Genomic DNA, 17,383 nt, shown 5'->3' on the forward strand with positions numbered 1-17,383 from the left:
TCACTCCCTCACCCTCACCAGGATTGCACTTTTAGGCTGCTTTCACATTAGGAAGTTGCGCTTGGGGCTACGTTAAGGTGGCACAACGTGCCCCTAACGTAACGCATGGTGGTGTTGAACTTGGATGTTATAAAGAGCCGCCTTATGCGTCTCTTGGTGCGCCGTTTTCATTCCATACTGATAGAACGAAAACGGCGCATGCGGCAAATAAAAAAAAAAAAACCATTACTGAGCATGTGCAAACAGTCTAACGCAGCTAATTTGGAGTATAACGCACAGCATTCTGCAATTTCATTTAACGTGCAGCGTTATACTCCAACGCAACGTGTGCACTGTGAACAGCCCATTGATTTTTCATTGCTGTGTGTTGTTCTGCTTTGCGTGTAACGTGGAAGTCTAACGTCCCACTGTGAAAGCAGCCTTACTTAGCTTTCCTATATGACAAGAAGACACAGACACCCAGCACTGGGGGAAGGGGGGAAACAAAGGTGAACGAGGGAGAGCTGGTGCCCACCAAGAGTGCGTCTGAGCGTTTTTCAAATCGACAGTGATTTGAAAAGTGATTGGCTAATGTTACCCTATGAGGGTGTTCTCACAGCAGCGTTGTGATTTTTTTCCAAATCGCAAACACCCTGCATGAAGTATTTTTTTAGAGTGATTCATTCAAAAATCACTCTGAAAATCGCTTCACAAAATCACACTCACAAATTGCTAACGATTGCTATTGCTATTTTGGCATGCACTAGCCCAGAGAGAGGAGGAGTGGAGAGAGACTGAAAATAGCCTGAGAAGGAGCAGAGAGCTTATCTGTATTGCAGTCCCACATCAGACAGGCTACTTGCCTGTAATTTGACTCCTGTCCCTGCCGGTCTCTCACACAAGTCAGAAAGCAACCCTCACCAGGCTTGCACTTTTACTTAGCTTTCCTGTATGACAAGAAGACACAGCCAGCACTTGGGGAAGGGGGGAAACAAAGGTGAATGAGGAAGAGCTGGTGCCCACCAACAGTGTGTCTGAGTGTTTTTCAAATCGACAGTGATTTGAAAAGCGATTGGCTATTGTTACCCTATGATGGTGTTATCACAGCAGCGTTGTGATTTTTTTCACTCTGAAAATCGCTTCAGAAAATCACACTCATAAATTGCTAGCGATTGCTATTGTGATTTTGTGCACTAGCAAAGAGTGGAGAGAGACTGAGAATAGCCTGAGATGGAGCAGAGAGCTTATCAGAATTGCAGCCCCACATCACACAGAGGCGACTTGCCTGTAATTTGACTCCTGTCCCTGCCAGTCTCTCACACAAGTCAGAAAGCAACCCTCCTGGAGTCTAGGGACTGTCAAAAACTTTTCAACTTGTTTAACGCCTTATCCACACATGCAGTTATTATAACAATGGGGAGAGACCAGACAGATGTTTGCCCACAGACCCTCCAGGCAAGCTCTGCATCATGCTGTGTAAATTTACCAACTTGCCTGCCCTCCAGTTGCACTTGTATCAGCTAGCCTAGTGTTTCACATTGCCTTACAACAAACCTGAATACACCAGACCGGCCCTAAATCACTGAATGAAAGGCGGCCTGGGGGTAGATTGCCCCCCTTCCCCCCCCCCTGGACAGTCCGCCCCTGGGGGCACCTACCTATCTAACCTATATGGGGCACCTACCTATTTAACCTATACTGGGGGCAACTATACTGGCTACCTATATTGGAGGCACCTACCTATCTAACCTATACTGGGGCACCTACCTATCTAACCTATACTGGGGGCAAATATACTGGCTACCTATATTGGAGGCACCTACCTATCTAACCTGTACTGGGGACACCTACTTATCTAACCTATACCGGGGGCAACTATACTGGCTACCTATACTGGAGGCACCTACCTGGATAACCTATTCTGGGGGCAATTTTACTGGCTACCTATACTAGGGGGAACCTATAGCTGGCTACCTATACTGGGAGCGACTAGACCTGGCTAACCTTTACTGCGGACACGTATACCTGTCTCCACGTCAGTGGGGGATTTTTTACACCCTCGCCCTGGGTGGAATTTAGCCTAGACACTGCCCTGTCAAGGGATGATTTGGCAACTTGAAGAGGGGGCGAGGAGGAAGGGTGCCACCACCTCCCCTTCCTGCAGCCTCTCCTGTGGAGATTGGGAGAGCCATCCGCTAGCTGCATGCGGAGATTTCATTTCTTTATTGGGAGCTGCAGTTTCCCAAATCACCACAAGATGGCGGACTTTCCTCTGCCAGAAACCATAGAGAAGCCGGGCGGAAGTGATGGCAGCGCAGGTGTTCTAAGCTAGAAAAACCATAGAGAAGCCGGGCGGAAGTGATTGTAGCACAGTTCTGCAAAGTTAGCACAAACCAGAAGTGATTTATAACTGGTGTAGCTGCAGGTGATGTGGTGACATTTATATCATTAAAGTGCAAATGGAATAAAGAGCAAAGGAAAGAGGTCCGGCTTGGGTGTAGAAGGTGAAGACATGTATTGGGCTGTATAGAACAGGTATGGGAAAGGGGAGGGAGGGGATTACTGGGGTGAGGCAGGAGCACATAATGGGGGTGGAATGAACTGGTTTTAACAGATGGGTAAGGGAAAACCGACATGGACTAGGTATTTCTGTGGGGGAGGGGAGGACAGGTATTGGGGTGGGGGAGGAGCACATAGTGGGGCAGGGGAGGACAGGTATTGGGGTGGGGAGGAGCACCTGGTCTGGGAGGGGAGGACAGGTATTGGGGTGGAGCACATAGTGGGGGTGGGGGGGACAAGTATTGTTGGGGTGGGGGAGGAGCACATAGTGGGGCAGGGGAGGGCAGGTATTGGGGTGGGGAGGAGCACCTGGGAGGGGAGGACAGGTATTGGGGTGGAGCACATAGTGGGGGTGGGGGGGACAAGTATTGTTGGGGTGGGGGTGGAGCACATAGTGGGGCAGGGTAGGACAGGTATTGGGGTGGGGAGGAGCACCTGGTCGGGGAGGACAGGTATTGGGGGGGAGCACATAGTGGGGGTGGGGAGGACAGGTATTGGGGTGAGGGAGAAACAAATAGTGCGGCAGGGGATAACAGGTAATGGCATACCTACCAACTTTTTGAGATGAGAAAGAGGGACACTTAAACCAAACCCCTAATCACGCCCCCACCACACCCCTAATCGCACATACCATTAATTTTTGTAAGAAATACGTTTTATAATTCAAACCACACTTGTCTTTCTATCCTGGTTCATTTTTCTTCATAACAGCATATATGAAAATAAGAAATATATCAATTTAAAGGGTGAGAATAAAGTTTAGAGCCACTTAGCGACCACGGTCAGCCAATCGGCGGACCTAGGTGTTAAGTGGTTTTTCATGGAAACGGCTGCTCGTTCGAGCGGCCTTTTCCATGTCAGTTCACAGAGGGTGTCTCCGTGAACTGCCTGCGAGCCGCCAATCGCGGCTCGCAGGCGAAATGTAAACACGCGGGTAAGAAATCCCCACTGTTTACGTCATACGGCGCTGCTGCGCAGCAGCATCGTAAAGGAGATCGGCGATCCCTGGCCTCTGATTGGCCGGGGATCGCCGCAGTCTGATAGGCTGAAGCCTATTAGAGGCAGTGCAGGACGGATCTCCGTCCTGCGCCGCCCAGGGGAAAGAGGGGAGGGAGGGAAGGACAGGGAGGCCAAAAATCGCTGCGGAGGGGGGCTTTGAGGAGCCCCCCCAGGCGAAAATAGCCGGCGGCGATCAGACCCCCACAGCAAGACATCCCCCTAGTGGGGAAAAAAGGGGGGGGGGATGTCTGGTCGCCCTGGCTCTATCCTGATCTGTGCTGTGGGCTGGAGAGCCCACGCAGCACAGATCAGGTAAAAATGGCCAGGTCCTTAAGTGGTTAAACAAATTTTTTTTCAGTAGAAAAATACATATATTTGTATAGATCAGTACAGAAAGGGACAAATGAGGAAGAAAGAGGGATGGAGGGATTTAGTACCCAAAGATACTGTCCCTCCAAAAGAGGGCCAGTTGGGATCTATGTCTGAAGAGCAAGCAGTAGAGGTGTTTGTTGTCTGGCAGTATCACACAGCCTCTGTCCCGCGGGCACACACTGCACACTGATTTTTCAGCCGCAACTTAGGGTTAGGGCTCCGCTCTGCACTACACCGGTGGCGTCCTTCTGTATTGTAAAGGTTCTGGCTTTTATCCTCATCAAGCCAGGAAGCTTAGAGACGCAAACAATACAGAAGAACGCCACCAATGTAGTGCAGTGCTGAGCCCTTGCGGCTGAAATATCATTGTACAGTGTGTGGCTGGAATAGATCCTCTGATAATACAGTGGTTTGCAAAAGTATTCGGCCCCCTTGAAGTTTTCCACATTTTGTCACATTACTGCCACACACTTGAATCCATTTTATTGGAATTCCATGTGAAAGACCAATACAAAGTGGTATACACAAGTGAAATGAAAATCATACATGATTCCAAACATAATAATAAAAAAAAAATAACTGCAAAGTGGGTCAATACTTTGTAGAACCACCTTTTGCTGCAATTACAGCTGCCAGTCTTTTAGGGTATGCCTCTACCAGCTTTGCACATCTAGAGACTTAAATCCTTGCCCATTCTTCTTTGCAAAACAGCTCCAGCTCAGTCAGATTAGATGGACAGCGTTTGTGAACAGCAGTTTTCAGATCTTGCCACAGATTCTCGATTGGATTTAGATCTGGACTTTGGCTGGGCCATTCTAACACATGGATATGTTTTGTTTTAAACCATTTCATTGTTGCCCTGGCTTTATGTTTAGGGTCGTTGTCCTGCTGGAAGGTGAACCTCCGCCCCAGTCTCAAGTCTTTTGCAGACTCCAAGAGGTTTTCTTCCAAGATTGCCCTGAATTTGGCTCCATCCATCTTCCCATCAACTCTGACCAGCTTCCCTGTCCCTGCTGAAGAGAAGCACCCCCAGAGCATGATGTTGCCACCACCATATTTGGCAGTCGGGATGGTGTGTTCAGAGTGATGTGCAGTGTTAGTTTTCTGCCACACATAGCGTTTTGCATTTTGGCCAAAAAGTTCCGTTTTGATCTCATCTGACCAGAGCACCTTCTTCCAAATGTTTGCTGTGTCCCCACGTGGCTTGTGGCAAACTGCAAATGGGACTTCTTATGCTTTTCTGTTAACAATGGCTTTCTTCTTCCATAAAGGCCAACTTCATGCAGTGCACAACTAATAGTTGTCCTATGGACAGATTCCCCCACCTGAGCTGTAGATCTCTACAGCTCGTCCAGAGTCACCATGGGCCTCTTGACTGCATTTCTGATCAGCGCTCTCTTTGTTCGGCCTGTGAGGACGGTCTTGTCTTGGTAAGTTTACAGTTGTGCCATACCCCTTCCATTTCTGAATGATCGCTTGAGCAGTGCTCCGTGGGATGTTCAAGGTTTTGGAAATCTTTTTGTAGCCTAAGCCTGCTTTAAATTTCTCAATAACTTTATCCCTGACCTGTCTGGTGTGTTCTTTGGAATTCATGGTGTTGTTGGGCCCGATATTCTCTTAGACAACCTCTGAGGCCGTCACAGAGCAGCTGTATTTGTACTGACATTAGATTACACACAGGTGCACGCTATTTAGTCATTAGCACTCATCAGGCAATGTCTATGGGCAACTGACTGCACTCAGACCAAAGGGGGCTGAATAATTACACACACCCCACTTTGCAGTTATTTATTTGTAAAAAATGTTTGGAATCATGTATGATTTTCGCTCCACTTCTCACGTGTACACCACCTTGTATTGGTCTTTCATGTGGAATTCAAATAAAATTGACTCATGTTTGTGGCAGTAATGTGACAAAATGTGGAAAACTTCAAGGGGGCAAAATACTTTTGCAAACCACTGTATGTCGATCACAGAGGGATCGATCTTGTGCTGGGCGAAAGTCTTCCAGTGTATAGCAGGGTTTGGATGGATGCTGTCTCTGACTGTCACGATCTCTCTGTGGCTAGGGAGTTCTGTTTGCTGGCTTTTACAAATGCACATTTGAAAGCAAAAGAAGCATATTGCTCTGTACTTTTGGTGTGGATCTCTGCTGCTGTGCTCTAATGTGTGCTCTTCCTCACTCTTGTGCCCGTCTTTACTCCATGAACTGTGCAGGGTGTTCAGCTGAAGAGGGGGTGTGAAGGTCAGAGTGCACAGGATGGAGTGTGACAGCCTGAGTGGGAAGAGAGCGGACTTGCAGTGTGTGAGAGGAGACATGATTCTCTCGGGAACAGACACACTTGTTATAAGCAGCAGAGGTGAGGAGGGGAATGTTTGGAGAGCAGAGCAGTCACTGCGAGATTGTAAATAACTTAATTAGTAAGCGGTGACATTGCTTACTTCTGAATAGCAAGTGCTCTGCTCTCCTCTGTCATCCCTCTGCCGCCCTCCTCTCCTTCCCGAGTTCGGGCACTGCTGATTCTACTCGGGGGTTTGTGAGTCTGCCGTGTTCCAACTTCCATGTGCACTAGCATCAGAGGGATTAAGGAGCAGAGGGTGCCGCCAGAGTAGCACAGCCTGCCCGCTGCTGCCTGCACGGAGTCAGCAGAATGATGCGGTCGGCGGGTAAACAGACTATTACTCCTCCTGGTGGGGTGCCAAAACCCGGGATTTGGCTAGCAGTGGGCGGGATCCGGGACAGAACATCCAAAAACGGGAGAATCCCGCGAAAATCGGGACTATTGTGGCCTATGGGTAATGGGGTGAGGGAGGAGTGGGAAATGAGTGTTACTGTACTGTATTTCCCCCTAGCTCCTACCCCCCCCCCCCCCCCCATACACTGAGACAGTGGGATATTTCTCTCATTCAGGTAATCATACAACAGGATGTGTGTGAACCACATGTAACAGATCCTCTTCCCAAGATTGTTATGATATTGATACTCAGCCCTAAATCAGATATGGGGATCGGAGAGATGGAAGCTAAATAGATTTTTTTCACTTTTCTTACTTCTTCACAGAGCGTAGCATCCCATAAAGATAACATGGCCACACCACTGTAGTGTTGTCCGGATCATGAACGATTCGGATCTTTGATCCGAATCTATTTTATGAGTCGATAATCCGAATCATCAAAATGAGTGATTCGGATCGCAAAAGGGGCGGGGCCAGGAGCGACACGCCCCCTCTCAGCGGGCAGCGGGGTCTTGGAAGCAGAGCAGAGATGGATCACTCTGTTGGAAGGGAGGCAGCCTTGCAGGGAGACAGGTAGATGAGAGAGAGGGGACATGGGTGCCACTGCCAGATATGTGTAGAGCACACATACTGGCTGCAATGTGCTGCCCATTATAGGCTGGCTGTTCCGTAGTGCTGCACAGTGATCACATTGGAAATTTTGGCTCAGCACAGCTCAGTAACTTTGCAGACAGTGTGATTGAAAGGCAATATAATCCTCCTGCACTCGGCACTAAACAGCTGCACTTATCTTCTGGGAATGCTTTCTTTCACTGTGCGACCTTTTCTTTCAAAGTGTACAGATGAACATATAGGTGAAATATATGTAAAGCATGTGACTTCAGCATGTGGGTATTACGTGCAAACATTTCTGCTCGTCCCTCCTCCCTTCTCTGTCCACTCCCTGCCCTCTGTCCATCTTCTCCCCTTCTCTGTGTGTCCACTCCCTCCCCGTCTCCTGTCCACAGACCTGTCCTGCTGTTCATTTCACCCCCGAATGCTTCCAGTAGTAAAATGATCCGAGATTCGAATCAAAGATCCGGATCTCTTCAATGATCCGATTCGAATCATCCGGATCATTGAAAAGATCCGAACTTCCCATCTCTACACTGAGGATGGATGAGGATCAGAGTCACATGAGTGAGAGGATATTCAACCTCACCTTGGAGATCATCTCTGTGCTGACTGGAGAGGTGAGGAGGATTCTGGGAGGTCACGTGACGTCACTCTTATGTCTATAAAACACAGTCCTGACCACTGGAAAGGTGATGACAAATCTGGGGTTGGTGGAAAGTGGGGGAAGCTTATTCTCCGACTTACACAAGTACTTATGGCTGATATTTATATTTCACTCTATACCAACTTAGCAGTTATACTTTTTCTTCACTTAAATCCAACTTTTATGTACAACCGACATGAACACCAACACAGACGTGATCATACCCCTCAGAAATGTACAGGTAGTCCCTGGTTAACCAATGAGATAGGGACTGTAGGTTCTTTCTTAACTTAAAGCCATTCTTAAAGAGAACCTGTAAGAAAAAGAGCCCCTAAGGGATACTTACCTCGGGATCCTAATGAGGCTTCCCCTTCCTCCTTAGTAGAGGGGATCCAGCTCTGGGATTCCCAGACAGTAGCAGATGGCAATATTTACCTTTGTGATCCAGTGCAGCTGCAGTACTGTCTTCCCCCTCGGGCTCCATCGCCTGTGCAGTAGAGCGGGCCTGATCGGCTGGGCTATTTCCACTGGAGCTGGAGGGGTAACGTGGCACTGCGCCTGCACTGGATACCAAAGGAAAATATCACAGCATGCTGCAGACACTATTGCGCCTGCATGCATCCACCAGCAAATTTTAGGGGAGAAGGGCAACAATGGTTTGGACCTACACAGGAGAACAGGGGGGAAGTCTCATTAGGATCCAGAGGCTTCCCCCTCCCGAGGTAAGTACTCCATAGGGGCACTTTTTTCCTTACACTTTCTCTTTAAATCGGAACACTGTGCCATCTCTGTCCCCTGTACCTCCTCTGTGCCCCCCTTTGCTGCTTGTGTCCCCTTCCATGTCACCTCTGTTCCCCTGCGTCTTCACTGTCCCACTCTGTGCCATCTCTGTCCCCTGTACCTCCTCTGTGCCCCATTTGCCTCCTGTGTCCCCCTCCGTGTTACCTCTGTTCCCCTGTGCCTTCACTGTCCCCCTCTGTGCCATCTCTGTCCCCTGTACCTCCTCTGTGCCCGCCTTTGCCTCCTGTGTCCCCCTCCGTGTCACCTCTGTTCCCCTGTGTCTTCACTGTCCCCCTCTGTGCCATCTCTGTCCCCTGTCCCTCCTCTGTGCACCATTTGTCTCCTGTGTCCTCCTCCATGTCACATCTGTTCCCCTGTGCCTTCACTGTCCCCCTCTGTGTCATCTCTGCCCCCTACCCCACTGTGTCACCTTTATCACCCTGTGCTCACAGTGTCCCCATCAGTGCCACCTCTGCCTCCACTGTGTCCCTCTGTGCCACCTTTTGCCCCCATCCCAATTTGTGCCTCCTTCTGTCCTAGTGATGATCAAAATGTGCTAATTTGTTTAAGCAAAATTTCACATAAAATTTAGTAATTCCGATAATACATAATTAGTATTTTGAAATTGAATTGATTTCACAGAGTTCTCCCTGGATTATTGCTTGTAATGGGCCTTTATTTGCTAGACTTTAATAAAAACACACAACCACTGAGGTGAGGATTCTGGGAGGTCATGTGACATTATTGTTGGTCTTTCTACACAGAGTTTTCCTCCAGTTAAGTCTGGTGATCATGTGACCATCACGGTTCCCCCATCTCACTTCCGGACATTTGAGAGTAAGAATAAGCAGAACGTTCTGTAAGTCACCAAGAAGATGATGGAGTTGCTGACCGGAGAGGTGAGCAGTGCTGGGAATTATGGGACATTATCTAGTAACAGCAAGGGGTGTGTCTGGGTGGTGACTGTATCATTTTGTGTCAGGTTCCTATGAGGTGTCAGGATGTCACCATCTATTTCTTCATGGAGGAGTGGCTGTATATAGAAGGACACAAGGACATCTACAAAGACACCACGATGGAGAATCCGCCTCCCCTCACATCTCTGGGTAAGAAGAGATTTTCATTTTTTGCAAACTAGTGAGCAGTGCAGAGGGTCTATCTACATCCCCCCCATCAAGCCGGTTAGTGAGCCCAAATAGATAGTAGGCGCAAACCACAGCGTTAGGTGGTTTGCACCCATAGGACGCCACGCAGTGCGCGCAGCGAGGCCGGTGGGTAATAGTACAAGGTGCGACGATAATGTTGCCCTGTAAAGGTTGCACCCGGTGCGACGAAAACGGGACTTATAGTTACTGGCCTATAATAAGCTGATAATGGTCATTGTACATTACTGTACACAAATTGGTCACAGTAGCGGTGTCTTAGTGTTACTGGCCTGTAATAAGCTGATAATGGTCACTCTACATTACTGTACATCAGTGTTCTCCCCAGAAATTTTTTCCAGCCGGGTGGCATGAAAAAGTAGCTGGGTGGGGCAAGATGAAAGAATGCAGGTCCAGTGCTTCTCTACACATTTCTGCTAACAGCAGAGGTGGAGTTGAGCCGATGACAGCCAGGTGCTCACTGCTGTCGGGTGGAGCACCCAGGTAAAAGCCTGGGGAGAACACTGTACATAGATTGGTCACAGTAGGGGGTGACTTAGTGTTACTGGCCTGTAATAAGCTGATAAGGGTCAGCATGAAACTGGCAGTTGGCCCCTTTTATCCTCCCTGATTGTATTCACCCCCCCCCCCCCCTGGTCTAATAGTGCTCATCGGAGTCTTGCAAAACATGCAGTCTCATGCAGGGTCTTGGAGAAAATCCTCCGGCAAAGATGGAAGAACATAAACGGGGGAGCGCATTGGCTGGGCAGGTTGCTGCTGCCAGTACTCTGCAGGGCCCTGGGGAAGGAAACATAAAGAATGGGCTTCACTGGCTGGACAGGTGAGTGCACTCCACCAGCCAGCACGCCCCCTTCTATGTAATTTATCAGGGCCCTGCAGGCTACTAGCAGCGGAGTTCACTCACCTGTCTAGTCACTCACCCTTCCTGTCTGTGTCCTTCTCCAGGGCCCTGCAGAGTACTGGCAGCAGTAGAGTGAACTCACCTGTCCAGCCAGCTCCCCCCCCCCCCCTCCTGTTTGTGTCCTTCCCCAGGGCCATGCAAAATTCTGGCAGCAGTGGAGTGTACTCCCCTGTCCAGCCAGCACCCCCCCATCTCCCCCCTCCTGTTTGTGTCCTTCACCAGGGCCCTGCAGAGTACTGGCAGCAGTAGAGTGTACTCACCTGTCCAGCCAGTGCCCCCCTCCTGTTTGTGTCCTTCCCCAGGGCCATGCAGAGTACTGGCATCAGTGGAGTATACTCACATGCCCTGGCAGCGCCCCCCTCCCCCTCCTGTTTGTGTCCCTCCCCAGGGGGGGCCCTGCATAGTACTGGCAGCTGTGGAGTGTACTCACCTGTCCAGCCATGGCCCCCCCTCCCGTTTGTGTCTTTCCCCAGGGCCCTGCAGAGTACTGGCAGCAGCAGAGTTTACTCACCTGTCCAGCCAGCACGCCCCACCCTCCTGTTTGTGTCTTTCCCCAGGGCCCTGCAGAGTACTGGCAGCAGTAGAGTGTACTCACCTGTCCAGTCAGCGCCCCCCCCCCCCCCCCTCTTGTATGTGACTTCCCCAGGGCCATGCAAATTCTGGCAGCAGTGGAGTGTACTCCCCTGTCCAGCCATGGCCCCCCCTCCCGTTTGTGTCCTTCCCCAGGCAGGGTCCTGCATAGTACTGGCAGCAGTAGAGTGTACTCCCCTGTCCAGCAAGCGCCCCACCCTCCTGTTTGTGTCCCTCCCCAGGGGGGGCCCTGCATAGTACTGGCAGCAGTGGAGTGTACTCACCTGTCCAGCCATGGCCCCCCCTCCCGTTTGTGTCCTTCCCCAGGCAGGGTCCTGCATAGTACTGGCAGCAGTAGAGTGTACTCCCCTGTCCAGCCAGCATGCCCCACCCTCCTGTTTGTGTCTTTCCCAGGGCCCTGCAGAGTACTGGCAGCAGCAGAGTTTACTCACCTGTCCAGTCAGCCCCCCCCCCTCCTGTATGTGACTTCCCCAGGGCCATGCAAAATTCTGGCAGCAGTGGAGTGTACTCCCCTGTCCAGCCAGCACTCCCCCTCCCCCCTCCTATTTGTGTCCTTCCCCAGGGCCATGCAGAGTACTGGCATCAGTGGAGTATACTCACAGGCCCTGGCAGCGCCCCCCCCCCCTCCTGTTTGTGTCCTTCCCCAGGGGGGCCCTGCATAGTACTGGCTGCAGTGGAGTGTACTCACCTGTCCAGCCATGGCCCCCCTCCCATTTGTGTCCTTCCCCAGGCAGGGTCCTGCATAGTACTGGCAGCAGCATAGTGTACTCAGCTTTCCGGCCATCACCCCCCCCCCCCTCCTGTTTGTGTCCTTCTCCAGGCAGGGCCCTGCATAGTACTGGCAGCAGTGGAGTGTACTCACCTGTCCAGCCATCACCCCCCCCCCCCCCCCTCCTGTTTGTGTCCTTCTCCAGGCAGGGTCCTGCATAGTACTGGCAGCAGTGGAGTGTACTCACCTGTCCAGCCATGGCCCCCCTCCCATTTGTGTCCTTCTCCAGGCAGGGTCCTGCATAGTACTGGCAGCAGCATAGTGTACTCACCTGTTCGGCCATCACCCCCCCCCCCCCCCTCCTGTTTGTGTCCTTCTCCAGGGAGGCCCCTGCATAGTACTGGCAGCAGTGGAGTATACTCGCCTGTCCAGCCAGTGTGCCCCCTCCTGTCTGTGTCTGTCCATCTTATGTGAGACCTGGGTGTATGTTGTGCTAGTTCCTGGGGATCACTATTGCATGGGGGAGACCTGGCTGTAGTGCCGAGGGGTGTCAGTAGAATCCAGGGGGGTATAGATTTCTTATTGAAATCTATTAAAATGCTATATGTAGTGTGTGGCCGGAATAGATCACTCTCTGATAAGATTCCAATCAGAGGAGGATCTCTCTTTTGGCAAATCGAGTGTGCATCTATTAGTGTATGGGCACCTTAACAAAGCTCAGGATATCTGAAGTAGTAGGTACTCTCCTGAAGGCCCATACACACACCAGATAAAACTCGGTTGAGGCTGCCGATAACTACCCTCTGTGTCGAGACTCCAGCAAGTGTATAGGCGACCCTGATGACCACCCGATGCTTTAACCAGCGATCTGTTATGGTTCTGCCCCTACATATAACGGAACATGTCACTCGCTTGTACAGCCTCAGCCCAGCGGATCCCTGTCACAGGAGGCACAGATGGGACAAAAGGACGGAGGGGACAAAGACAGCAAAGGGCACACACAGACTGCAAGGAGGACAGAGGGTCCACTTGTGGCATGGGGGGAGGGGGGATTGGGACACTGGAACCACAGAAACTCTGAAGTGGCACAGAGGTGGACACTAAGGCATGGGGGGGAGGGGAAGCCTAGGAGTCACAGGGAGACTGAGATGGAACAGAAGAGGTCACTGGGGGCACAGTAGCACACTAGATTCACAGGGACACAGAAGAGAACACTTGAGGCACGGGTAGAGGAGCACAATGGGACACTGGAGAGACAAGGATACAAAGGGGGGCACAGGGGAGAGAATTGGGACACTGGAGTCACAGGGAGACAGAGGGGGGCACAGGGGAGAACAGTGGGACACTGAAGTCACAGGGAGACAGGGGGGGCACAGGGAAGAACAGTGGGACACTGGAGTCACAGGGAGACAGAGGGGGGGGGGGGCACAGGGGAGAACAGTGGGACACTGGAGTCACAGGGAGACAGAGGGGGGGCACAGGGGAGAACAGTGGGACACTGGAATCACAGGGAGACAGAGGGGGGCACAGGGGAGACCAGTGGGTCACTGGAGTCACAGGGAGACAGGGGGGCACAGGGGAGAACATTGAGACACTGGAGTCACAGGGAGACAGAGGGGGGCACAGGGAAGAACAGTGGGACACTGGAGTCACAGGGAGAAAGAGGGGGGCACAGGAGAGAACAGTGGGACACTGGAGTCACAGGGAGACAGAGGGGGGCACAGGGAAGAACAGTGGGACACTGGAGTCACAGGGAGAAAGAGGGGGGCACAGGAGAGAACAGTGGGACACTGGAGTCACAGGGAGACAGAGAGGGGGCACAGGGGAGAACAGTGGGACACTGGAGTCACAGGGAGACAGAGGGGGGCACAGGGGAGAACAGTGGGTCACTGGAGTCACAGGGAGACGGGGGCACAGGGGAGAACATTGGGACACTGGAGTCACAGGGAGACAGAGGGGGGGCACAGGAAAGAACAGTGGGACACTGGAGTCACAGGGAGACAGAGAGGGGGCACAGGGAAGAACAGTGGGACACTGGAGTCACAGGGAGACAGAGGGGGGCACAGGGGAGAACAGTGGGGACACTGGAGTCACAGAGAGACAGAGGGGGGGCACAGGGAAGAACAGTGGGACACTGGAGTCACAGGGAGACAGAGGGGCGCACAGGGGAGAACAGTGGGACACTGGAGTCACAGAGAGACAGGGGGGCACAGGGAAGAACAGTGGGACACTGGAGTCACAGGGAGACAGAGGGGCGCACAGGGGAGAACAGTGGGACACTGGAGTCACAGGGAGACAGAGGGGGGCACAGGGGAGAACAGTGGGACACTGGAGTCACAGGGAGACGGGGGGGGGGGCACAGGGAAGAACAGTGGGACACTGGAGTCACAGGGAGACAGAGGGGGGCACAGAGGAGAACAGTGGGACACTGGAGTCACAGGGAGACAGATGTGGGAATGAAGAGGAAGTTGGGAGCACATTGTTCGACTTACAAACAAATTCAGATTAAGAACAAAAATGTAGTCCCTATGTCATTCATTACCTAAGGACTACCTGTATAACAGGCATAGTTTACTTTGGGGCAACCAGGAAACATTGGGCTTGATTCACAAAAGAGTGCTAACTGTTAGCACGGCCGTTTTCCGCGCGAAGTTTCGCATTGCGCGCGATTGTGAATTTTCGCATGAAACGATTACGTTTTCGCGCGCAAACGCCAATTTTCGTGCAAAAATGATATCGATTTTGAAAGAAAATTCGTGTTTGCGCGCGAAAACGTTATCGTTTTACAATCACGCGCAATGCGAAAATTTGCGCGAAAACGGCCGTGCTAACAGTTAGCACTCTTTTGTGAATCAAGCCCCTTGTGTTTAATGTCACCAGTTTGGTCCCCTAAAAATCTCAAGAATGGTGATCTGACCCTTGGTCCTAAAAAGTTTGGACACTTCTGGCCTACATGAAGCCTTGGGAGATGGCGGTGTCAGAATAGTGTACTGGAGGTGAAGCCGGCTATAGTCTGATATCCACAGACATATTGCCATATCCTGGGAATAGAGTGATGGGGAGGTTAGAGAACACTAGAGAGTAATGAGAGTGACATGACAAGGAAATGTTACATCTGGGTAAGTTGCCTCAAACAGTGTAAAGCATATCTGGTGTCCTCACCGCCATCAGTGGTAATGGTGAGCCTCTGTGTATCAGTTTGAGGTCCGCTGTCCAAGCAGGTTGTCTTCTAGATGTCTACAGAAACTTGCATCAACTTTGTGTCAACTTGCAACCATCATCAGCTCACTGACCATTCCTATTGATAATTGTTGTTCCCCTCAGAATTCTCTAACAGGAAGTGATGATGTTTCTCTATTTGCAGCGCGGAGTCCCGGCATCAGGAACCTCTCAGAGACTCGTCTCTCTGTATCCACAGACTGTACAACGGATGATGATGTCACTAGACAAGAGTTTCCTGCAGATATCCTGGATACTCCAATTATTCCCCCAGACTCCCCTCACCTGTCTAACCCTGAGGGGCCTCATACCCAGCACAGATCTCCCCTTGCTGAAGGGTCCTATTCCTGTTCCATGTGTGGGAAATGTTTTCTTTGGAAATCAGTTCTTGTCATACATGAGAGAACTCACACTGGTGAGAAGCCATATTCATGTGCTGAGTGTGGGAAATGTTTTGCAAATAAATCAAACCTTTTCATACATAACAGAATCCATACTGGTGAGAAGCCCTATTTATGTGCTGAGTGTGGGAAGTCTTTTGGAGATAAAACAAACTTTCGCAGACATGAGAGATCTCACACTGGGGAAAAGCCTTATCTATGTGCTAAGTGTGGGAAATATTTTGGACAGCATTCAATTCTTGTCAGACATGAGAGGTCACACACTGGTGAGAAGCCCTATTCATGTGCTGAGTGTGGGAAATGTTTTTTACAGAAATCAGAACTTGTCGGACATGAGAGATCACACACTGGTGAGAAGCCTTATTCCTGTGCCGAGTGTGGGAAATGCTTTGTTCTGAAAAGAAGTCTTGCTATACATAAGAAAACTCACACTGGTGAAAAGCCTTATTGTTGTACTGAGTGCAGGAAATGTTTTGCACGGAAATCAAAGCTTGTCAGACATGAGAGATCTCACACTGGTGAGAAGCCGTATTCATGTGTGGAGTGTGGGAGATCTTTTGGAGATAAAACAAACCTTGTCAGACATGAGAGAGTTCACTCTGGAGAAAAGCCCTATTCCTGTGCTGAGTGTGGGAAATGTTTTGGGCATAAAGCAAGCCTTGTCAGACATGAAAGAACTCACTATGGGCTAAATTCACAAAACAATACCGCTATCAGTAAAGCAGAAAACAACAGATTTTCCTGAACATTTGGACAATGTCAATTCACAAAGGCCGTTACAGCATGGAAAAGTCAGACTACCGACTACTGTGGAAAATATCTCATAAATGTCAATTCACAAAGGATAACCCATGGGGTAAAGCAAATGAGACATTCTGTATTTTATCTCCAGTCAATAAGATAACAATCAGCAATGTGTGAGGTTACAAAAGGGTGGAGAGAAGGAGAGAGCAGATCAGGTCATCTCAGTGCCTGATCTGCGGCGCGTCTTAGTTGGGCGTCGTCATAGACTGTAACATTATTACAGCGTGTGTTTCAACGCGCATTTCTGAGGAGATCCCTGTAATTCCTGTGCTGGCAATAGCCGGAACCTTGAATTACTTGTCTCTGCAGAGTTGCAACAACATAGAGGGGGAATCGTTTTTAACATTACCCCTGAGTTTTAGCCAACCTTCGGATCACCCTGCACCCAACTAAACGACGGTGGGGTAATATGTATGCGGAGAGAAAGGGGGAAAAGAGGAAAGCTAATAAAACTGTTTAAAGGGAACCAGAGACGAAGCACCCTTGTGTATTTTACCATATATATCAGTAAGAACATTAGAGAAAACACTTACCCTGCTCTCTGTTTCATCCTCACTGCTAAAAGTGTCTGTTATCAGCTGTGATAAGAATTCCGGACTGAGCATTCAGTCTGGCTTTGCAGGGAATAATTATAGCAGAGCCACAAGGGGGCAGGCTTGGGCTTGAAAAGACACCAGAGAAGACAGACTAAGCTATAATCTTTCCGTAGCAAAGCTAGACTAATGCTGGGGATACACGGTATGTTTCTGTACCGTGTATCGACCAGCTGATCCGGCCAGCTGATAATATTCAGCTGGCCCGATCATGCCGCTCGACCCGCGCACGCTCGATTCCCGCCGGCGGACAATGGCAGGGAATCGAGCGGCTGATACGGACCGCCCGCGGGGACGAGCGGCAATCGATCTGCACGGAC

The 17,383-nt window shown here is 50.5% G+C and overlaps 1 protein-coding gene across 3 annotated transcripts; it reads left to right on the forward strand.

The window, feature by feature from the left end:
* Window positions 1–2,335: 2,335 nt before the first annotated feature.
* Window positions 2,336–16,936, forward strand: LOC137535325 (zinc finger protein 300-like). Of its 3 annotated transcripts, none has more exons than XM_068257157.1 (4): window positions 2,336–2,404; window positions 9,447–9,581; window positions 9,665–9,788; window positions 15,411–16,936. In XM_068257157.1, exons 2-4 carry the CDS (start codon window positions 9,558–9,560, stop codon window positions 16,409–16,411), a joined length of 1,149 nt encoding a protein of 382 aa, XP_068113258.1. In that variant the 5' UTR covers window positions 2,336–2,404; window positions 9,447–9,557; the 3' UTR covers window positions 16,412–16,936. The 3 variants fall into 3 exon arrangements, with proteins under 3 accessions (XP_068113258.1, XP_068113257.1, XP_068113259.1); XM_068257156.1 differs by having other exon boundaries at window positions 2,402–2,483; XM_068257158.1 differs by lacking the exon at window positions 2,336–2,404 and adding an exon at window positions 2,478–2,514.
* The last annotated feature ends 447 nt before the right edge of the window (window positions 16,937–17,383 follow it).

This window comes from Hyperolius riggenbachi, chromosome 10 (genome assembly GCF_040937935.1).
Source record: "Hyperolius riggenbachi isolate aHypRig1 chromosome 10, aHypRig1.pri, whole genome shotgun sequence".
Classification (NCBI taxonomy): domain Eukaryota; kingdom Metazoa; phylum Chordata; class Amphibia; order Anura; family Hyperoliidae; genus Hyperolius; species Hyperolius riggenbachi.

What these genes read in the sequence shown, in the direction of transcription:
- LOC137535325 (XM_068257157.1), top strand. Translation starts at nt 9,558, where the DNA reads ATGATGGAGTTGCTGACCGGAGAG. An exon ending in TGGAGTTGCTGACCGGAGAG is followed by an intron (nt 9,582 to 9,664) that starts GTGAGCAGTGCT and finishes ATTTTGTGTCAG; the next exon opens with GTTCCTATGAGGTGTCAGGA. An exon ending in GCCTCCCCTCACATCTCTGG is followed by an intron (nt 9,789 to 15,410) that starts GTAAGAAGAGAT and finishes CTCTATTTGCAG; the next exon opens with CGCGGAGTCCCGGCATCAGG.